Genomic DNA, 23,405 nt, shown 5'->3' on the forward strand with positions numbered 1-23,405 from the left:
TCATTCACTGTCTGGAGATGCAGGTAGTGTCTAGGCACAACTAACATTATCTTTAACTCAAATTCCATGAGTTATATTTTGTCTTGCATTTAATCACTCCATCCTCACCCCCAAACTCAGTGTCACTTTAACACCATTAGCCCTAATCCATTAACTCTCACTCAGGCAAATATTCTTTTCAAAGACAAAGTGAGTTTAGAAGAATGAATAAAGACATCGGGAATGTGTTCAGTCTTTCATGTTGGTACATGTCTTTGAGAAGAGTGCAGGAGAAGACACAATGGACAGTAACTGCTCTGAGCTGTTAATTAGTCAGGCTTCTACTGTATATGATAATACCTTGCTCTGATGTAGTGTGATAGTTTCCTCATCTGTGAAATGGGAATACTAAGATGAAGTGGCTTTCCCAAAGTCACCCGGCAGGCCAGTGGCATGAAATAGTATGCATGCTGAGATTGTGTGTAAATACATATTTAAGGATTTAGACATAGTGTTCACCCAGTAGAGTGTAATTACTCTATAGTGTGTGTTTATGTATACGTACATGTGTGTGTACACACACACACACACACACACACACACACACAGATTTTATATTGTGGTCTGTCAAGCCTAAAGTGCACTCAGTTCCTGGATGATGAATTGTAATGGATTTTGGCTCAGTGTGTCACCTGTGGGATCTGCTCTGCAACAGCACTAAACTGATGTTACTAAACATCCTTTCTCTAAGCGTGGGGGAAAGGTGTTCACTAGCAATGTTGCATGTGGTAATCTTTACAATAAGGCTGTGTCCTGGGTGGCAGTTTTAGGTGTGCCTCTGAAAGGCAAACTAAATAGTTCTTCAGCTTTCAACAGAGCCAACCAAGTGTAAAACTTAACTCACTGAGCAAATGGCCAGCTGGAAGTATTGTATTTATTTCTGGGTCATCTTTTAGCCATTTCAATTTCTGTGCAAGAGGAAATGTAGAGATTTGAACTAGAATTCCCTCTAAGCTCTCCTAAGCACTCCCCTCCCCCTGCTCTTTCTCCCCAAAATAAGCTGAAAAATCACTTTTCCATAATCATGGAGATTTGTTTCTCCAACTTGCACTTCTGGTGCAGGTGTGGCAATGATTAAACACCAGAGAAATCACATTGGAATTAAATGACTAAAAGACACCTTCTGGAATTCAGATGCACCTAGCAAACAGGTGTTACAGCTTTATACATATCAATGATGACTTGCTAAGAAAACTGGTTCCCAAGGTCTATAAAAAGTGTAATGTCCAAAAGATTAATAATGGAAAAAAATCTGCAAAGAAAATTAGACTTATTAAAATTTTTTCCTCCATTCGAGTTAATTTTAACTTGAAGTATATGCCAAATATTATGTACCTGAGCATGATCCATGTTGTCTTTAGTTAAGGACACTGGGTAAAATCCTGGCCCCATTGAAGTCAATGGAAGTTTTGCCATTGATTCTAATGGACCAGGACCTCGCCTAGCATGATTAGGCTTCAATCCTGTGAAGTCTTACACACATGGTTACTTGCAGTGGGACTACTTGAATGCTTAAAGCTAAATACCTACATTAGTATTTGCAGGAGAAGGGAACAAAGAATATTGACTTTAACTATCGGTGATCTGACAGTGATAATATTGTTAGTCAGGTTAAAGAAATATCAATAACTTGGATTAAAAATATAAAATGAAATGCATTTTGAAAACCTATTTAGACTTGCATTTTTGTTACATTGATATCTCTTAGCCTCTTCTAAATACACATTTTTAAATTCCATGTTTCAGGATTACCTGGCATCCAGGGGTTTTACATGGAAAAACATGTTAAATGAAAGTCTCTTAGCTCTTCAAAGAGAAGTTTTTATGCTGTCAGGTAAGTCTCTTCGTTCTTATGTTTATTTTGAGTGGCATGCATTTCAATAAGTAATAGTGGATTGTGCTAAACCTGTCCTGCTTTCCTAAGCTGTCTGTGTACATGCTCAGAGCGGTCACTGCATTTTTTTGAGACGTTAGATTAAATGAGACTTAAGCTAATGCTGTGTACAAACTGGCTTGTTCTCCAGATTACAGAATTACTGGGAACACAGTGCTTTGTTACTGTTGTGGCCTCCGCAGCTTCCGAGAGCTCGCCTACCAGTACAGGCAGAATATTCCTGCTGCTGAATTGCCAGGTGAGGAATGGGGAAAAATTAATTTGGTCCATGACTGTGCAGGCCTGGGAACTCAGGGTATGTCTACGCTACCCGCCGGATTGGCGGGTAGTGATCGCTCTATCGGGGATCGATTTATTGCATCTAGTGTAGACATGGATAAATCGATCCCCGATCGCTCTGTCGTCAACTCCGGAACTCCACCACGGCGAGAGGTGGAAGCGGAGTCGATGGGAGAGAGGCGGCCATCAATCCTGTGCCGCGAGGAAGTGAAGTAAGTAATTCTAAGTCAATCTAAGATACGTCGACTTCAGGTACGTTATTCTTGTAGCTGAAGTTGGATATCTTAGATCGATTTTTTTCCCCTCTCCCCCCACAGTGTAGACCAGGCCACAGAGTCAAACCTCTTTCAGTTAAATAGATCCTTCCATGCAGGTCCTTACACCTAGGTGTAGTCCTGTTGCAGGCAGTCAGTGGTTCCCTTTGCAAGAGTGAGGTCTTACGTTGGTTGCCTTACTCATGAGCTGTTGTAAAGCTTGTGTGTTACAGTTCAAAGAGCGGCTAGTGCCAAAACCTTCATAGGCAATTCTTTGCTTCCAATATGGCCTGTTATTTTTTAAAATTTTAAATATTTGAGAACAAAAGTGCATACTAAAACACTTCAGAAGTAAAGCATAATATATAAGAACAATTAGCTGTTGACTTCAATTTAGCTATCATAAATTCTTTGCACGTTTAAATGCAAATCAGGTGCTCATATTTTCTGAATGATATCTGACTATATTGGCTCCATGTCATTAGTTGGTTACAAGAATTCATCCCAACATGCATTCTAAAACTGCTGAGCAGTATAGAGCTTCATTAGAAGATAGTAAGGGCAATTGTATCTCCTTCAATTCCAATGACTCCACAGTCCGTTGGGGGCAGATGAGCCCTTCCATTAATCTACTTTTAACTCAGTTATGCACTGCAACTCTTTTTTTTTTTTTTTTTCCCAAACAGTCCTTGTTGTTAGCAACAGCTTCTCCACTCAATTACCTGCTAAGTATGCTGCTGCGAGTTTCAACACAGCATGGGGCAGACGGGCCAGCCTAGTATGTTTTAATTTTTATAAGTAACATTTTATCTGCTTAGGGAGGCATGTTTGACTACTCAGTTTTACATTCATTATAACTGTGCCAAAACTACAGAAACAAAAATAATCACGACATATTTTTCTCAAATTCTGTTTTGAAGTATATCTAAACTGTAACTGGTGCATGATGTCTTATGTATTTAAGGCCCAATCCTGTTTCCACTGAAGTCAGTGGCAAAACTCCAAGTGGCTTCAGTGGTGCAGGATCAAGTCATTATGCAGAGGGCTGGTCCATGTTTGTCTCCAGTGCATGATGGGTTTTTCTGTGCTTCAATATGTATTTTGTAAAAATGACAGGAAACTGATATTACTTAAAGCAGTTTCTTGCAAGAGGAGGTCTTCTCTGTCCTCAGCAAGACCTAAGCAAAGCCATTTACTGCTGTGGATCCTAATGTATTTCAGCTACATTGACGTTTGTCATCTGCTACATCTTTATTCATTACTTTATGCAATAAATGTGATATTATGGTGGTTTATTTTATAGTGACTGTCACATCACGTCCTGATTGTTACTGGGGGCGCAATTGCCGGACTCAGGTTAAAGCACACCATGCTATGTGAGTTGGTGGTTTTTTTGTTTTTGTTTTTAAGCTTGAACTTAAAACTATCAAAAAATCAGGCATAAGGAAACAGGTCACACAAGCACCTGTGATCTGAAGTAGCCAAGTTTGGCACACTTTTGATCCTGACTCCCCAAGCCTAGTCATCACTTCCCACTGAATCAGACTTTCTAAGTTCCTTGTGCCTGGGCTCTCCTCAGATGCACTGCATAAACCCTGTTCTGGTCTCTATTTTGAAGTGTCATGGGTTTCCAAGGATACTGGGATGCATCTGAGAACAAGATTACCCTTGTTGAAAGTGGTTATCTGACATCTACCTGTTTGAAACTGGTTGAGAACTGTAGCTTTAGGAGTCTGATGTGGCCTGCCATTCCTTGTCGCCAGTGTGGTTCCAAGAGTTTCTTTCTCTGGATTTGTTCAGCTTGGGCTCCTGCTGAAAATAAAGAATTAAGCTTGAAGAGAGGAGGAAGATCCTTCGCTTTTGAAGTGTATATCAATTCTAGGGAGTATAGACTCCAAATCCACATGTGAAAGACAGACTTATGCAGCTGCCAGTGGGCAAGGGCGGCTCTAGGTATTTTGCTGCCCCAAGCATGGCAGGCAGGCTGCCTTTGGCGGCTTGCCTGCGGGAGGTCCCTGGTCCCGCAGATTTGGCGGCAGCCTGCGGGTGGTCTGCTGAAGCCGCGGGACCAGCGGACCCTCCGCAGGCATGCCACTAAAGGCGACCGGCAGAGCGCCCCCTGTGGCTTGCCGCCCCAGGCACGCGCTTGGCATGCTGGTGCCTGGAGCCGCCCCTGCCAGTGGGTGATTTGCATAAGGCTGCATGTGTGATATATTTAAAAAGAAAGGTTTGATTCCTTTAAATCCTAGTCAACTGGGTGGGAATTTCTTGGTTATATCTTCTTTTTGTTAGAAAAAGAGACTTCAGTTAGTTACTGGAGGACAGTCTCAGGCTTCTCAAGGTGCGTGATCATGCACGAGAACTAACTAGAAGTTCTATCTATAGAATTAAAAAGATCTTTTTTTCCCCACAAAGGGCTGGATTCAGACCTAGCGTAAACCCATCTAACTTCACTATATTCAGAGGAGTTGCACTTACTCCAAGCCTAAATTTGGCCAAAAGTTAAAGGATTTAACAGCTTGCTTAGTTCAGAATTGATTTACTCCATTAAGCAGGGTGAGGGTAGGCAGAAATACTTTTCCTCACTTTATGAATAATGATCCATGTTCTCAGTTCCTAAAGAGGAGCTGTCACTTTCCCTGTATTGAGAGATTGCTTTAATGAGCAGAAGGTCCTGCTCTATCTACCTAATTCTCTGAGAAGACTGTGCAGTTATCATTATTTTCCTTTAATTCAGACTACTGTGGTCTGAAAATCATCCATCTGTGCAGCTTATACAGCCAGATCATTAGAAAGATATTAAAAATATTCATCTACCAATGTCTTCCAAACGTAAAGATTTTGCAGAATAAACCCACAAACTAATTTTCTTTCTCTTTCTCATAGATTTAGTTTAGGTGCTTTGGTGCACATCTGCGAGAGTTATCTGTAGCACTGGGCTGCATTGTTGTTGCTAGGGGACATTTTGATGCACTTGGGAGCTGATTCAATGTCAAAACAACGTCCAAACTTTCCTATTCAGATTGAAGTTGGGTTTTTTGGAATTGAAGGAAGCTTTAGTGATAATTCAGTGCTCTTTCTTCAAGCATTAGCTGTACACAGAACTTTGGACAAGCTTCTAGTTCCAGAAACCCATGAAACAAAACAGTCCTGACACATCACTTTTACATCATACATCACCTTCTGCATGAGGCAGAGCTAGTCTGCTAACTGGTGTGGGCTTAAGACTAGATTCTTATTAAATAAGAGGGTTGAGAGCCTCAGGCCTTCTACACCATCTCCTGCAAACATCTACACGCTCAACTCTCAACTTGTGCCTTTAAATACGTGTTGGGGCACTGAACCCATCAGAGAGAACACAAAACAGACAAGAACTTGACACTAAGAAAGTAGTACATTTCTAGAATTCTGTGTTACCTGTCTAATCCAGGATGATCAGTATGCCACTTCCATGGAACCCAAGTCACTTGGGAAGAGGCATCCTTCCTCCCTAAAGTGGGAAAGTTTTCCACTCTCCTTTATTTCCAGCAAGAGATTCCAAACTCATCTTGGATCTCAGAAATCAAAGAATGGGTATGTTGACATTTATTTATTAGCCAGGTTAATATGTCCTGAAGATTGTCTAACAACTTCAGATCCCAGTGAGAGTCCTAATGCTGACTGCTGAAAATGACCACTGTCTGTCAGGGCAAGATTACTTCTGCTAATGTGTCCTGTCTTACTTTAAATCCAGGAGTCAATTATGCGGTGGTATAGAGGAATGTAGTTAACAGTTGTTGGGTAGTAGAAATACTGAGAAATCTATTATGAAAAACTTTATGGAGGATAGGATTCAGCCTAAAATAACAGGCCTCAATGACTTCAGGTTCTGATAACATTAACATGTATATGTGCTGCTCTAAACTTTTGTTTGACTTTAAAATATTCTAAAGCAGGTTTGACTCTTTCATAGTGTTGTACTTCTGAGAGCAATTTTAAACGTTTTTGTTTTTATTTCAGGAAATTTAATCACATTTGTGAACAAACACGTTTCAAGAACTGAACTTTCTGAAACTGAAGCTGTCTGAATATTTGTAGTCTTTAGAAAGAGGATGGAAGCCCGAAATACTGATCACATAGGAAATGTTTTCAGGGGATTTTCATTATTCCCTCACAGCAGGGAGTCAATAACTTTTTCATCAGGTACTCTGGTGTGACCTTTTTAATTTGTAGAGTTTAACAGTTATATAGGAGTAAGTGAGAACCTTTTGAAAGAAAATCTGACAAGCATTGCATTCCGTCCTCATTATTACAGTGTTACTATTTCACTATACTTAAATCACGTAATAGCAGCCATACATTGGAGGACCTAACAATAATCAGTAAGGAGTGTATTTGCACTAAATGTGTCTGAAAATAAGAGAAACCTTTAGATTAAAATGGAAATGCTCTGTACTGGTAACTTAATATCAAAGGAGGAAGCTCAACACATGTTCAGACTTGTCCACTGCTATCTTGTCATTAGAATTGCAGTTGGGTTGGAAATCTATTAAAGTTCACTTTCACAAAACAGGAAGGTGATCTGGTATATGTTCATCAGAATGGTTTTTTGTTAATTTTTTTCCCTATTCATTAAACAAAGAACAGCTTCAGCTTACAGCTCCAGATCAGAACAGTGCTTTCCAGGAACTCTATAAAGGAAAACATTTTTTTTAACTTAGTAATATTGATTTTTTTTTTTACCATTAGAATTAAATAACTCAAACAGTTGCACAAATATTTACAAATCAGACTCAAATTTGAGATAGTAATTGCTTATGAACAAGCTTCTGCTTTTAATAACTGTTTAGCAATTTTATATTAAACTAAACCATTATTGACATAGAGCAGACAGTAAGACAAGTTGGTGCAATTTTTTAAATGTATTTTTTGGTGTGATGTACGTTAGCTAGACATGTAGTTTTTATCTTGCAGCTGTGCTCTAGTGTGTGCACATCAGTAAAACCGTAGAAAAGCTGCCACTTCAACAGAATATAACAGATTTACAAGAAAGAACAGATGTTACCTACGAAAAGGTCCACCACAGATGAACTTTAGCAATATGGAGAAATTCTTTTGATATAGGGGAGATTTTAAGGGGGACATTGGTGTCTCTAACATTTTGAGTATGTAGACTTAATTTTTCACTCATCTATTTTTTGCTTAATTATGTTCAGAACATTTCCTGAACATCATAAAAATGTGATGTATCATAAATATTTCCTAGTCGTCTGGCAACTAATGTTCAGATACTTGACTTGGACCAGCTTTTCATAAGTATCATACCCAAGAGAGCAAAGTAGAATGGGAAGAAAGAGTACAAAGTTACCTCTGTATATATCATGTTTTAGGTATGCCTTATTTTGCAAGCAAGATTTATACTTCAACATAAAAAAATACACTCTGTGCTGTGTTATAGTGCAGCACAGGATGATGTAGCACATTTTATCTGTTAGTTAATTAATAAAAAAAGTACAATACTGCACATGTTAATATAAATGCTAATTAAAAGTAATGGATTTCTGTTCATATTTTAATTTTAAAAGTAGATGCAACAGTGATGGGTCTGTTGGTAATATCCATAATGCTGTTAAAAGTACACTTGGGTGTGGACTTCTCTTCCTAATATCTGGGCATTTCCTCCTATGAGTAGGGTTGAAATCAGATCTGGAATAATACTTGAATCTTGTTAACAAAACTTTCTGTCTACCTTTTACTAACAGTGTTCTGTTGCATCTGTATTCATATTTTATGTTTAGAAAGATTGATTTTTTTTAATGGTTATTATATCTTCTCAGGACAGCCATTCCCAGCTGTTTGGTCTCAGTTTCAACACTGGCTGTGCATGTAAGCAAATTGCATGTATTTGTGGAAAGAGAGCCTTTGCACATTACATGTAGAAATGTGCTTTGCATTCTCACTCACTACTTTCCATGCCCCACATTGGCTTTTAGCATAGACTTGTCACTATGCTAATGTTCAAGTCCCAAATGTGCTGAATTTTTTGTGGATTAAGAATAACGTCTACAACCCTATGTACAACTTCTTTTTCACCTGCACAAGCTGTTGGGACGTATGTGACATATTAAAAATCTGCAACAATCTCAAGTACTTGACATCCAAACTACCTGTATAGTAGAGGTTCCTTATATACCTTTTATGTACCCCTCTCATCCCCCCTCCCCAATAGAGAATAAATATGCCTTTCTATGCATAGGGGGTTGAAGTAGTGCAATGGAATGAGAAGTTTTTTGTGATTATATTGTACTTGGAAGAGCTGAGAGATTAACTTGCAAATGGGGAAGGTGAATGAATCCTGATCTTTATATGCTCTTAAGTAACTAAGAGCATCTGTCATGGGTATTACATACTCTTAGTCCTTTTGAAATGTATGGTTGCCAGGTGATATTTAGATAATGTGATAACTGTATAAACTATACTCGGTGTAATTGTTTAAATACTGTAAAGGTGCACCATATTTTTAACCTGTCTAAAGCATACCCCCACCCTCTTTATAAGAGACATTTGGGAGCTGAGCATGGAACCTTGTAGAATAGATGCTGTTAAAACAAGAGTGATTATGATAGGGCTTAATGTAGCGGTGAATAAGATACAGTCTCCTTCTGAGAAGGTTCTTTTATAAAGAAGGTGGAATGCAGTTCTTCCAGTTCTTTTTGTGATTACCTGGACTAAAAAGTTATTAAAAAAATTACCCACTGAAGCTGTCTATTTCCATTTCATCTGTGCTATTCAATCTCTCCTCACCACAATCTGTGCATAGATGATATTGCACACATCACCTTCTAATGTTCAGTCATATTGCTCATCATTTGAAAGTTATTGAGTTTTTACAGCAAAATACCAGACTTAAACTCTTGATAACTGAGATGAAGGTATTACCTGGAGAGAATCCTTGTCTTTGGCATGTGAAAGATCTGGCTTAGCCTCCCTTACATACCTGTCAAGATAAATTTGCAAAGGATCTCCAATCTCTCTGCAGGATTTATAACAAATGAGCTGCACTTCAACTGAGCTCCATTGTACTTGAAAGTAACCACGCAGACATAACTCTTGTTTTAAATAAGAAAAATTCTATACAAGGGACAGGAGCAAAGAGTTTTACTTCCTTTTGTAGAACTGGATTTTCTTCTAACTTTGTGCAAGAGTATCTAGATACTGTGATCACTGTCATTCTAAAACTGCTGACAGTACTAGAATAAGATTAAACAGTGTACACATGAAAAGATTCTGAATGGCTACTACAGATGGAGAAGTTAAGTCTGCTGTAGAATTTGCATACTTGCCAACTTGGAAGAACTTTTATTCACACCAGACTTCATTTGACTATTTGATGAAAATAGTAAAGCCAGTCAAAATTGTTATAGTTTCAAGTTTTTATGAGTCAGGATCTTAGCATTTCTGAATTCTTACAGTTCTCACACTAAGATGGAAATTGAAATCCTTTAATATTGTAGCTAATCCTTACTGCTGTTTTTTAAGCCAGCTGTCATTCATTCTTCAGACTAAATTGAAAAAACATTAAAACCCAAACTTTAAGCAATATACACTGAAAATATAATCCTGCTCCGTAAGCTGTAAGAACAAGAGCCTTGTAGACATTCAGACCTGTAACTGCTTTGGATATTCTACCAGCATTGGTGGGTTTAAGTACTGTGTACTCTATTTTAGCATGGACTGTCTTGTATTTAACACAATTTAAAAGGAAGCAGTCAATTTTTGATCTTGCCAGAGTGAAGTCCTGTCACTTGAACAGCTGTTGCATCATGCAAGCAGCTGTGCTTTACCCTGCTTATCCATTGTGGAAGGAGTACCTTATGAAGTGGAGTGAAAGAAAAGAGCAACATTTAATTTTAGGTTTTAGAGTGTTCACATCTGTCCACGAAGCACTTGTTACTCTTGGTCATCCTTACTGTGGATTGGATTTCAGTCAGTGAGTGGGTAGTTTCCATTACAGTTCTCTGAGCCATCTAGGCCTCCTTAATTTACACCTATGGTGAGATTGTGCTCCCCTTAAAGTCAATGAGGTTGGTCTTTGGCTATGAGTAATAAACAGATGGCTGTACTAGTAAAAACACACACTGTAATTGTTAATGCCGTAGTTTTCAACTTTTAAATGGAGGCTTTAGTTTAGGTGGCTTAAACTAGTCCTTTTGGATTTTTTTTCTTTTTGAAGTGGGAATTGAGGGAGTTCGCTCTGTGAGAAGAGGATCACCAGCAAACCACAATCAAACCTTTTATGCTTCCTGACAAAACTTTTTTCTGGAAACAGGTGTTGTTTCATGCTGTCTATCCTCTTGGGGAAAAAAAATTTGCAGCACAAGGACTGTTTGCTTATTCCCCTGCTTTCAGTATCATTGCATTTGAGCAGTTCAGAGAATGTGCCTGGGTAGTTTTCCCGCCTTTTTTTCCTGAGTTATTTTCCCGCCTTTCTGTATCAAGTTTGGGAACAGAGGCCCCAATTATAATGTCAGGAACCAGCTTCTGAAGAAAACTAACAAGTTATTTCCTTTGGCAATGTCTAATATGCAAAGATTGTTTCTAAATCTATATTTCAGATCATCTTGCTTTTTTTTTTATGGTTGGCTGTTCTGACTTTCAATGAGGTAATTTCATCTCTAAGCTCATTAGTTGCTATAGCATTTTTTGCAATTCATTTTCTAAGGGCGCCGTATGAGATTTAACATCGTACATTTCCAGAAAGGCCATGAATGTTTTTTGAAATTTTAATCTCCCAGTCAGCTATTCCTTTCAATGCTGATGTTACAACTACTTGAATTAGTTAAGTGACTCCATTGGCTTGGGTCTTGTCACCTTTCTTTCCCCTTTAGTTGTTTACATTTTAGCCAAACAATTCATTCTAGCTTTTTAACAAACTGTGTGAATTTATTAGTGAAATCAAGCCAAACAAAAAATCTTGCTGCAAACTGTTTTTCTACTTCGGGGGAAAAATCAAATATAAGCAACAAAATTAACATTGGTTAATTGACTGGATTTTATAAAATGACTGAAAGGAAAGTAGGTTTCTGCTAACAAACTGACTGCATCTTCCTGCCCAACCAGCTCCCTGTATTAAAAATTCTACATACTAAGTGTAGTGGATATAACTATTAAATGCTTGTTTAAAACACAGATCTAAATCTTCAAGTTTAGTACAACAATAACTGCATATTTGACCCTGCTAGGTGTTTAATTCCCTTAAACTTCTTGCCATTTTAGCTACCTATGAGTAGTTGATTGCTTCTGAAGAAAATTAGTACCCTGCAACCTTGTTCTGCTATATAGTGGTAGGATCGCTTCAGAGAACTGCTACTATCTTGCTCTTGCTACCAATGAGCAAAACCAGGCCCATGCCTTCTTTTGAAATCCTGTTACTGCCAATTAGCTAACATTGTGGGTGAGGGGGAAAGGTGGAAGGAATACCTCAGTCCCATTATGAACTACCGTCTTACTGCGTTTCTGATACGGACACTGTAGCTATAACACAGCCCAAAGATATTTTTAATCAAATATAAAGTGAAATATAGAAAGGCTTTCATATCAGTTTTACACACTACAGTAGAATCCCCAAGTTATGAAATCCGTGTTATGAACTGACCAGTCAACTACACACCTCATTTTGAACTGGAAGCATGCATTCAGGCAGCAGCAGAGACACCCCCCCACCCCCGAAAAAAGAATGCAGTACAGTACTCTGTTAAATGAAAACTACTACAAACAAGGGGGAAGGGATTGACAAGGGAAGGAAACTTTTGGTGCTTGTTTCATTTAAATTAAGATGGTTAAAAGCAGCATTTTTCTTTGCATAGTAAAATTTCAAAGCTGTATTAAGTCAATGTTCAGTTGTAAACTTTTAAAAGCATAATCATAATGTTTCATTCAGAGTTATGAACATTCTCAGTTCCGAACACCTCAGGAATGGAGGTTCTGTTGTGCTTTTCTAGGTTTTAGATTCATAATCTCTTGATACTTTTTTCCACGTAATTGCTAAATTACTTCCCTCTTCCTGTTAGCGGTTTTTAACCTACTGTACTTAAGAAGAGTTCTGTATAAATAAGAACATTAATTACAACTGCAAACTGATGAGCTTGTTTTAAAAGTAAAATGGGTCACAAGGGACAGGTTTAAATACTCACGATAGTTGAGTGCGTTTTTGAACCCTGGCCCTTTTTTTAAAGTATAGGACTTCAATGCACTTTTAAAAGAATTTCTTACAAAAGCATTACTAATTTGCTCTTTTTTCTGTCTTGCCTAGCTGCGCTGTATGCTGTTAGTTTGCTCAGCTGAGTGAGAATTTGGATGAGTCTGGTGTTTTGTGTCTAGTCTGATACACTTTCAGATACAATGCTGATGGGTGCAGCATAAGAATATGAATAGAACAGGCAGCTTTGCAAAGCAGGCATATGTGCTTTTGGAATAGGCTAGCTGTAGCTATGTCAGAGGTAATCTACCATAATGGTCTGGAAGCCAGTTTTTGGGGCAGGCACCTTTGTTAAAGCCCGCCTCTGCCATTTCCTTGTCCTTGCTGTGCCTCGGTTTCCTCATTTACAAAGTGGAGTAACATCTGTCTAAGTGAGGTGTCGAAGAATAATTTTTTTTTAGAGTTGGTAAGAGGAAGGGCCAAGTTATGTATGTTGTACACAAACTCTTCAGTCTGTGTACCATGGTGACTTTTGTCTTTTACTAATCCTAGCTTATGAGTACCACAGAGAACACTGTACAACTTTCCTACACCAGCAGCCTTCATACTTTTCTAGTTAAATGCTACCCCTGTGATGTTCAAACAGCTTTTCAACAGAAACATGTGGGAATGTTGCCTGGGAAAAATCCTACAGTCCAATAACAGTGGGCTTGGCTTTTAGTAGGAAAGCAAAGATGCAGCCATACTTTTGAAACCAAGTTTATTATAAGAATCTGTATATTGTGGAACTGTTTCCGATTCTAGCTTTTTTTCCTATATCCCACTGTAACAGGGTATCTGGCACTTCTAAAGTTTGCAGCAGCAGCTACAGCTAGTCTGAAAATAAATATATATTGAAGATTGTGATACAAGTTTGAAGAAAGGGAAAGTCTCTAGTATGTATACTATCCATGCTGGAGACCTGCCCTGCATCCCACCCGAGTTTGTTCCGCGGCGGTTAGTGGCTGTGTACTATTGTAGTAGGTATTATGGAGGTAGCACATGCTGTCAATGAACACGAGGGGTATATTTTATACAGCAAGATGCAAGTGTGAGACTTTCCCTCCTTTGCTAGCTGTGGTGAAAGTCTTAGGAGAAGGCAGACTGTCTATTCTTTGGCTACAAGGATAGCTAGGACAGGAAGTCAATGTGGAGAAACCTCATCTTAAGTAATGTAACTGGATAAACAAGATGTAAGGATATAAATCCTTTTGCTTCAGGGCATTAACTCAAGGGGGCTGGGGAAAAGCTTCTGTGATGAGCACATTATGCAAGAACTATTCATTATAATATTTCTTGATTTCTCTACAGGCTCTGGTCCTGTTGAAGACAAGTTACTAGCATAGATGTTCATAGATTCCAAGGCCAGAAGGGACCATTCTGATCATCTGGTCTGACCTCCTGTATCACACAGGCTATAGAACTTCCCCAAAATAATTCCTAGATCATTATTTTTAGTAAAAACATTCAGTCTTGCTTAAAAATTGCCAGAGATGGAAAATCTACCATGACTCTTGATAAACTGTTCCAACGGTTAATTGCCCTCGCTGTCTAAATTAAGCCTTATTTCCAGTCTGAATTTGTTCAGCTCCCATTTCTAGCCGTATTCCCTCTGTCTGAGGCAGTATAGTAGTTACCAATTACTCAGGGGAGCACAAGTCATTCAGTTCAGTCTTACAACACAAAAAGCAAGCAATACTGCCAAGGCAGTTTATTCAACTAAAGAAATTCATACATTAACAAACACTCATTGGAAAAAAAACAACTTTCATTCTCCTCTCTCCACCCAAGCAATTATCAAAGGTAACTGGTCACAAGTGTTTTCCAAAAGTATTTTTTTTAATACTTTCATATTTATTTTGCAAGTTGAAGTCTAAAAACAACAAAGCATAATGATGCTGCATTACAATGCAAGTGTTACGTGTGATACTCAATACAGAGGGAGAGAATTCATTAAAATATATAGAGCACTGCAGATTTCTAAGTATATTAGCTCTTCCCTTTAGTTCTTGTAACATTAATTAAAAAAAGCTGAAACCAGAATTTTATGCTTTAAAATTCAGCTCAATGCAGGCTGGCAGTAATAAGAATTAACAGAAACCTGCTTGTGTAGTTCTGTTTAAAAAAATAAGTTACTATGGGATACTCTTTTCCTCCTCAACCAGTACCATATGCAATGCTTCTATTTCTACACATAAAACATGCTAGGCAAAACTAAGACCATGTGTTGTACAGCTCGGACATTAATAGGTGGTAGATGGAAGCTGGAATAGCAGGTGAGATCTTAAATAAATCGGCCAAACGGGTTAAATATTTCAAGAGGCAGGCTTAGATCTCTGGGCATAGAAATATTAAGATCACTCATTTGACTCCTAGTGTTGCGGACACAGGGTAGACTACATGAAGATTTTTCCCACCTTTTGGCATCTGTTTATCACATATTTGGAGACCTCTATCCATTTTTAGAACAGCTTAAACCAGCTGCAGTCACATAGCTCTATGTGACACAATCCTTTCAATTAGGAAAGTGAAATGCTTTTAGTTGCAGGGTAAGTATGCAGACATTTCTTGCTAAGACAGGAAAATAACAGTGGGAGGCAATTAAAATACGGATTGGGTTATTAAAGGCAATCGAATTACCAGACTTCCCTTTGGTTCAGTCTTCCATTTCATGCGCTGGATTTGTAATCAGGGTGGCATAGCTACTAAGGAGTTCATTTCAAAAGAGAGCTATGAAGTCTGCCCAACTTAGTTTGCTTGTTGTTGTTGTTTTAAGGCTTGCCTGCTAAAGGAAGTAATTCTGCAGTCAGTGTGCATTACCAGCAATAGCTGGCTGTTACAGTATTAAAACAATAGCAGCTGCAAGCATCAGGATGCTGAAGACTTTATTGCTAGTGAATAGTATTTTTTGTATACACCCTCCTATTGCCATGAGGGGTGCTCCCTTAATTCTTCAGACCTACACAGTGCTAGCCAACAGTGTAGAAATTTTAACAGGGTTAATATTGGAAATTAGTATTAATTACTTTGATAGCATCAGACTGACTGCGCTCTTGTATTGTGCTTTTACCACTCTAAACTGTTAGACTAAGGTCTACACGTGCCCTTTAATGCTAAGGAAACAGCAAAGACTGATATGAACAAGACTTTGTAGTAAATTGGAGAGGTTACCAACTATTTAAAACATTTTACTTTATATATAGTATACATAAACATGCAAGTCCAAATTCTACTCTTGGATAGCTGAAGGCAACTTCAGTTGACATCAGTAGGGATTATGCAAGTGTACCTGAGAGCAGAATTTGGTAGCAAAGAACAAGGTGACACCACAGTGACCCTGAGGACTGGTCTACATTCCCCACCATGTGCCATAAAGTAATCACTCAGATCATTTGTTTTCCTGTAGTGTACCAGACCACAGTTACTCAGTATTAGACACCTTTTTAGAGGAGTCACTTTATCACTCTCTTCCACTGAGAACAAGATCATGTCGTGCACATTATTAGGCCCAGCTGATCATGAGAAAAGATGACTTTATTTTGTGCTTTGCTAGGTTACCTTTTCCCATAACTCCAATCTGCTGATGGGAAGGAAAAAAAGTTGTCTCTGTCCACACTTGCTACCCTCCATAGGCACAGGAGCTTCTTCTCCAGCAGAAAAGTGAACAGCTATGGTCCTTATTGCATCTGTTCTCACAGACAGATTCCTTTAGTCGCTCTGGAAGCCTCATTGAACCGATGTTTGACAGAGTGTTTGAGCAGTTAAGGAATCAAAATTCCATGGTGACTCAATTGTATTGGTATCTGCACTAGGCAAGCTGCACTGGCCCCTGGAAGAGCTATCAGTCGTCATGTGATTGCCATATAAATTGGGAAACTTTTCCCAAATGGGGAGATCCAACGTGAAATTGGGAGGCCTGCCTGAGCTGTCTCCCTGAACAGTCAAGACCATGGGTGGCTTATCAGGCATAGCCTTCACTGAAGCATATACAACATTTTGCTCAGACAGAGTATCTCTACACTGACTAAAATGTTCTGCGAGGACCAGAGGCTGCTGGTCATCCCCTTCCTCAGAAATAACAAAAGCTGGTTTGGATTTGTCCATTTCTATTGAGAGCTCCTTGGTTTTTGAACAGTTGATTAAGTTGCTTTTGAGGCCAGGGAGGCCATGGCTTTTGTTACCAAGTGGAGGTGTCACCCCCACGTGTCTCGAGGGATCCAAGGGCCTCACCTCTTTGCAATCAGGGGAGCTGGTTAAAAACCCAAAGTAAGGGTTCCCAAACCTGGATTTCTTCAAGCTGGAGGAGCTCAGTTTCCCTTGCCTTTGCGCAGATTGGGTTTGTGGGTATGATGTGGTGCAGGTGGACGAGTCAGAATAAACAATATCTGAGATTCCCTCTATCTCAGTGGCTGAAATTACTTTTCTGGTTGTTACACTCTGGTTTCTTGTGGATGTAGAAAGACCCTACCAAAATAATAATAAAGTTAATAAACATACTTTGAAAAGTAGCAGTCTAGAAAACTTTTAACCTTAGGGAATTTAGAATTGAAATTTCATAGTGCACTTATGACCAAGAGGCTACATGCTTCCTTCCCTTCTCAAAAAGCAGTACTTTGTGCATGGGAAGATATGGAAGCATCATGTTAACTTTATAACAAACACTCTTGGTTTGACATCTGCAGAGTCAATCAGAGAGACAGCTAGTCCTCATGAGTCTATGGATTCTTTGCAATACAATACTAATATGTCAATTAAAAGAAACCTAAGATATAACCCTAAAAATTATGCAGAATGACTCAAGATGGTCCATTCTGAAGAAATAATTTGTAAGTTTAAGGGAAAATAATCTTTTATCCAGACACTTAGCCCTGGGAGTTGCAGCTTCTCAGTGCTGCAGGATCAAGCTCCAGATGATGTATATTATGGTAATATGAACTAACAATCTCCATCTCTCTCGCATGTGTGTGCACACACATTCAGGGCCTTGGACCTTTTCAGCTGACATACTCAACACATGCACAAGGGAAAGGCAGAAGAGCGGGAAGAGGAGTTCACATCAAAAAGTAGGTGGGTCTTTATATTGCACAAAGTGCCCCTTTGGAAGTAGTCTTTAATGTTGTTAGGAGCACAATACCTGAATCCCACACCTTCCCTTCTTGTGGATACTTACACTGCTGTCTACCAGTTTAGTGAAGGGGCTGTTAGTGGTCCAGCTATACCATTTTTTCTGTAACTGAGGTAACGGAGTCAGTAAGTCATGAAATGTGCGGGCACTCCATGTCCGTTGCCTTGGATGATGGTTCTCTGCCTGTGTATTCCCTTTATCCACAGTACCTGCTCCTGGAGCCATATGATCAGAAGTCAGCCAGTCTGACACAGAAGCTGGACTTGTGACACTTCTCTTTAGGTTTTTGTCCTGAAAAATAGAGAAATTTTTCGACACCTTCAGCCAAAGGTCTCAAAAGTACTTTACATGCAAAGGCCCTAGTGGCACTTAGAAACATTGAGCTATCTGTCAAAGTGACCCTGGTTCTTTAAACACATCTTTTCTTGGGACAAGATAGGTCAGTAGGGCAGCTTGTACAGCATCTGCCTAACGTATGCCAGAACAGAAAGCATTAAACCCACCAGGTTCACCATTGCCTCGCCCTGCCCACACAAGAAAAGTTTTACCTTTATTAGCCAGTTTCAAAATACCCCCCACTCAGCTAGAAAACCCTTACATGTCAGAGAGACTCCCACAGTCCTCTCAAGCAAACACATTAGGGCTTGTTTACATCTCTCCATGGCGATATTTACCAAATAGCCACCTTCTCAGAATCCTTCTTATAATATTTAAGGACTAATTATTTCTATAACAATTAATTTTGATTATTTAAATCCAATCCAGTGTGGAGACTAATTTGTTGATTTTTAAGCTTGATTTGGTAGTTGCATTACTTTATTTTCATTTTAATATGAGTAATATCAGCTTCGCTTTGGCGCTGTGTTTCATTGACGTCATTATTAAGAGTTTTAATAAGATGTATACAAAAACTATGGAGTTGGATTTCTTTCATTAAGCAGTGTGAGTCCAGAACCTTTGAGGATCTGATGGATATCAACTAGTCAACCTAAAGGCCTGACCAGCTCCCCTCAGTCAGTCTTTGGTTCTCACAGGTCTCTTGCTCTAAAACCATGAACCTTAATGACCTGTGCTAAAAGTCTTAAGTTTTATGACAAAGGCTTCTGTAGTCTTCCCCAGTGTTTGGCACTGGTCTCTGAGATATCCCCACCCTGACACATTTTAGGAAGGCAGCAAGCCAGTCCCTGCTATCAAAAAGATTGAGAAACACGGGTCTAGCCGATAGAGGGAGACAGATCCACATTGTAGGATCTACTCAGTTTATAGGCAGAATTAAATAAGATCAATAGAGAGTACAATGCATGAGAAGGGATGGTGGAGTGAAGGCAATAGACGTAAGGCTAAAAGTGGTTATATAAATAAAGCAGTCACATGGTTTCCATTTTCTATAGAAGTTGTCTACATGCCCTATATTTTCCCCTGGAACACATGTTCAGGATTCATTTTCTCCACTCTTTATCAGTTTTCTCCCTCAGGGCCTGCAGAGTAGTTCCTCTACCCTCCCTTCATCTTAACAAATGTACTGAGACACTGCAGAGAAGTTTGTTTGCTCCCCCAGCACATTGCCTGGATGTACCCTTGACTCCCAACAGTGGATTAGTTTCTGGGGTGTGTGTTTAAATCCAACCTATCATTGCCCCCTCACCAGCAAATCTCAGGTTCACACTCAGTGGGAGGCTTGGGAGCTGCTGGCCAACTACTATTTCTCAGTAAAAGGATTTAGATAATCTTTGTGTAAAGCTTCTTATGATTCGCTTTGTCTAGACAAGCATTTCGGTTGAGGTGAGTGAGTCTGGAATCCTTGTCTACTATAAAGGCTCAAGCTTTCACACCTCCATAAACATTAGGATAATGTCAGAGTAAGAGCCAAGAAAGTAGTTGCATGCCAGTGGATAACAACATGCACCATTTGCTGAGGCTGTCCTACAGAAGCTAGCACATACGAACCATATTATAGAGGGGAAGACAGAGTTGGAGTCCCCCTATTCAGAGCAATATAAATGAAGATTAGAGAGGACATTTTTCAGGACCGCCTCCTTTCTGCAGATGCAATTTGTGCCCCCAACAATGCGCATCGGCTGCATTTCAATCGTGTGCAAACCTGAGTAGCTGCACTTCTGACTCCTAGAATAAGGGTGCAAATCAGCTTGTTTGAAGTACCACTGTTTAGATACGGGCCTGCTGCAAGCCATTTTGTACATACATTTTTCTTCCAAAACAGGGAGGGTGGGTCTAAAACATGCTGAAAATCTAGCATTTAGAAAGATTTCTTAGCCTCTTCCTATCCAGGCCTACCACCATTATCAGGCAACAAATATGGATCCATAAAGCCCTAATCCAGATTCTTTAGCTACCTAGCTAACAACATGCTGTGGGAAGCACTACTTAGCAGTAATATCAGATCGCTCCTTCTAAGCTTTTTGTCCAAGACCAAGCATAATAATATTACTTTTGCATTTTATATATCTTCTAGCCGGGGGGGGCGGGGGGGGGGTTGGAAAGGAGAGGAAAAAATAGCCTGTTTTTGAAAGGTGAGCTTTCACAGCTCAATGATTTCTATGAGATTTGTGGATGCTCAACGTTATTTTTAAATGGGAGGAAAGAGAATATGGATTTTCCATCTATCCACAACAAACTGAGGTTTCATTTCATCAGCACCTGATAGAGCTCTGACCAATAGAGTCATACTTGGCGAGAAAGCACAAATCTTGCCAATTTCTACTCTATCTTCCTATCCACCTCTGTGAAATTGTGCCACAGATGATGATGCAGGTGGAAAGGAGATGTTAGATAATGTAAGAATTTTAAAGCTATGCACAAGTTTTAAAAAATTTGACTTCTGCCTATGCAAACTATTTCTTCTCTTTTACACCTTAAATATTTCAAGATTTAATGCAGCTACAGACTGGTAGATTAGAGTGGTGTTTCCAGGGGTGAAAGTAACTTAAGGGACTTCCTGGTATGCAGGGCCGGAGTCCTGAGCAAGGCGGGGGCTTGACCAGAAGGGGTGGGGCCTCTGGCAGAAGGGGCAGGGCCTTTAAATCCTCTGGCCCTTTAAATTGCCACTGGAGTCCGCTGCTGCTACCCCAGGGCTCTGGTAGTGGAGTTCTGGTGGCAATTTAAAGGGCCAGGGGCTCCAGGCACTGCCGGAAGCCCAGGGCCCTTTTAAATTGCTGGATTGGGGAAGCTGTCCCCTGCCGGTACAGTTGGCTGTGTACTGGCTTTTTCCAGTATGCCGTACTAGACTGTACCGGCTTACTTTCACCTCTAGGTGTTTCTCAACGAGTGCTCTGTGGACCAGGGTTTGTCCCTGAGGTCTTCCTGACACAGTTTTTAGGGAGGCAGGAAGCTGGTCCCTGATATTAAAAAGGTTAAGAAACACTGAATTAGAGCATTAAAACACTTTTAATGGGTCTTAGATAATAAGTCACTACCCATCATATAGAAGGCTAGTTTAAGAAAAATAGCAGTGGCCCATATTCATTTAAGTTTTCACTGGCTATTTTTCATTACTGGACATAATTCTATAGAGGTCTGTGTACATTAAGACTCTAGGAAAATCCTAATCGATACTGTGTCCTAGGAGACCTCACTGACCTCTAATCAAGGCCAGGAATGCAGACACCCAATACTTTGTACACCAGGGATAAAGTCACATGAGCTACATGAAAGAATGGTAGGCTTCTGCACTATTCCATGCTTCTACACTTAGATAGCAAGCGTTGACCCCAGAACGATTACGAAAACGTATGTTAATCACCACCCTGGGTGCTCAAGGGAAATGCAAGCAAAAGGATTTTTGAACCACATGTGTTTCTAAAGAAACATCAGTAAGAGCTTCAAGGGAGCAAGCTAAAATACCCCCCAATTCCTCCCCTTCAAAACAAAACAAAAAAAACTAGGGAAGCCACATTACAGTATTTAAATTTTAAAAATAAAATTAAAAAATAAACATTTGTAAAGAGCTCTGACACACAAAGCATCCAATTTATTGGCAAACATTTATTAAGCTTCACAACCTAGGAGCTACAGTAACACAAATCAACCACAACAACAACAGCGCTGCAAGGTAGGTAATAATATTACTCACTGATTGAGGAACTGTATGGTTATATGACTTGCCCACAGCAAGTTAGGAAGAGAGCCAGGAATGGAATCTGGGAGTTTTGACTCTCAGTTCCTTCCTCCAACTACTAGAAATCTTTTTCTGTGATACTCCCACGTGTGTCTATGACAGTCTACCTGTATTCTGTATGTGGTAAAACTCAACCCGCTGGCACCAGGGCCGGCTGAAATAATAAATACTTCTTCGCTCCCCGTTTCAGTGGTCACTGCAGACATAGAGGGCATATCTGGGTCAGTATGCCAAGAAGAGTGTTCTGTGCAGCCTCCAGAGGAAGTGACTAAGGGAAGGAAAGACACATAAAGATTTTTTTTAAGTGACAATCTCCTTTTGTTTAGGCTGGGCAAATAGCCCACCTTCCTCTTCCCATTCTAACCCAGCCTAAAAAAAATCAGCCCTTGGCTGCCACACAGATCTGAAAAAAATGCAATCATTCAACCACTTGCCTTGTCCTAATAGGCTGAAATTTGGCTAGGAAACCAGAAGGACTTAAAACCAAAGCCCTTTAGAGATGGGCCCAAATCAAAGTTGTAAATCCAGCCACCCTTGGGAAAAGTTCAGCTCTGGATCAAAACTTTGAATGCTGGCTCAACCCATCTCATTTTTATATACATATAAACATTTTGGGGTGGCAAGTAGGATTTGATATGGCGATAAGAAGGCAGTTGTGGTCTCCACCCCATATAACCTGCCCTCCCCCAACTCAAATCCTAAACTTTGAAGATCCCCCAAAGTTGTGTTCATGTTATACCTCACTGATCAGAGTCAAAGAGCTTTGGGGACTCAGACTGCCAGAGCTATCTGGCCACGATCCTCTCAGTGACTTTTCCCAGCAAAGGGAGATTGGAAACTGTTAGCAAGATTGTCAGCACAGAGTTGGGATTTTGAGCTGGGATCTCACAAGAACTTCTGTGACACACAGGGGGCTTGGTGCCAGCTGGCAAAGGGTTCACTGGTCTGTAACAGCAGCTCCTAACAGGTCTGACAAACTCAACTCAGCACAAGTAGTTAACACATATTTCAAGGAACCATTAGTGGGCTATTTCACATTGAATGGTATCTTGAAATATGTGTTAACTACTTATGCTAAACAATCTATCTCACTTTGTATTTAGCTCTGACACTTGGAGTATGTTTCCCAGACCTGAAGAAGAGCTGTGTGTGAGCTCGAAAGCTTGTCTCTCTCACCAACAGAAGTTGGTCCCATAAACAGTATTACCTCAGCCACTTTGTCTTTCTGGAGGGAAACATTGATGGACAATCTCCACCAACATTAGACCCAGTACATCTGTATTGGCTTTTACCAGCCATGAAGGACCTATAAGTTGTAGTCAAAGCATCCCAGCACTTACTACTGTCACTCACTGGGGTTCTGTAGATGGCTCACTCTGGATCAAAGCAATTTTATCCACAACATTAATATGAAAAAACTTTGGACCTGTGGCTGCTCCAGGGAATCTGAGTGTTCGAAACCC

The 23,405-nt window shown here is 39.7% G+C and overlaps 2 protein-coding genes across 10 annotated transcripts in view; one reads left to right on the forward strand and one right to left on the reverse strand.

The window, feature by feature from the left end:
- Positions 1-9,205, forward strand: part of CHFR (checkpoint with forkhead and ring finger domains) — a 34,453-nt gene extending 25,248 nt beyond the window's left edge. For 4 of the 6 annotated variants that reach the window (XM_032771153.2, XM_075060048.1, XM_032771152.2 and 1 more), the window contains exons 15-18: positions 1,786-1,873; positions 2,064-2,171; positions 3,770-3,842; positions 6,466-9,205. In XM_032771153.2, coding sequence (XP_032627044.1) covers positions 1,786-1,873; positions 2,064-2,171; positions 3,770-3,842; positions 6,466-6,508 — 312 coding nt within the window. In that variant the 3' untranslated portion in view covers positions 6,509-9,205. The remainder of the gene's footprint in view (positions 1-1,785; positions 1,874-2,063; positions 2,172-3,769; positions 3,843-6,465) is intronic. The other 2 variants (XR_004372410.2, XM_032771155.2) reach the window with 2 other exon arrangements.
- Positions 9,206-14,378: 5,173 nt separating this feature from the next.
- The window catches only part of LOC116819459 (uncharacterized), a 44,643-nt gene continuing 35,616 nt past the window's right edge, over positions 14,379-23,405 (reverse strand). For all 4 annotated transcript variants that reach the window (XM_032771185.2, XM_032771187.2, XM_032771186.2 and 1 more), the window contains 3 exons: positions 22,050-22,210; positions 17,853-18,098; positions 14,379-17,146 (listed from right to left, as the gene is read on the reverse strand). In XM_032771185.2, the coding sequence (XP_032627076.1) occupies positions 16,409-17,146; positions 17,853-18,098; positions 22,050-22,210 (1,145 nt within the window). In that variant the 3' untranslated portion in view covers positions 14,379-16,408. The remainder of the gene's footprint in view (positions 17,147-17,852; positions 18,099-22,049; positions 22,211-23,405) is intronic.

This window comes from Chelonoidis abingdonii, chromosome 22 (assembly GCF_003597395.2).
Source record: "Chelonoidis abingdonii isolate Lonesome George chromosome 22, CheloAbing_2.0, whole genome shotgun sequence".
NCBI lineage: Eukaryota > Metazoa > Chordata > Testudines > Testudinidae > Chelonoidis > Chelonoidis abingdonii.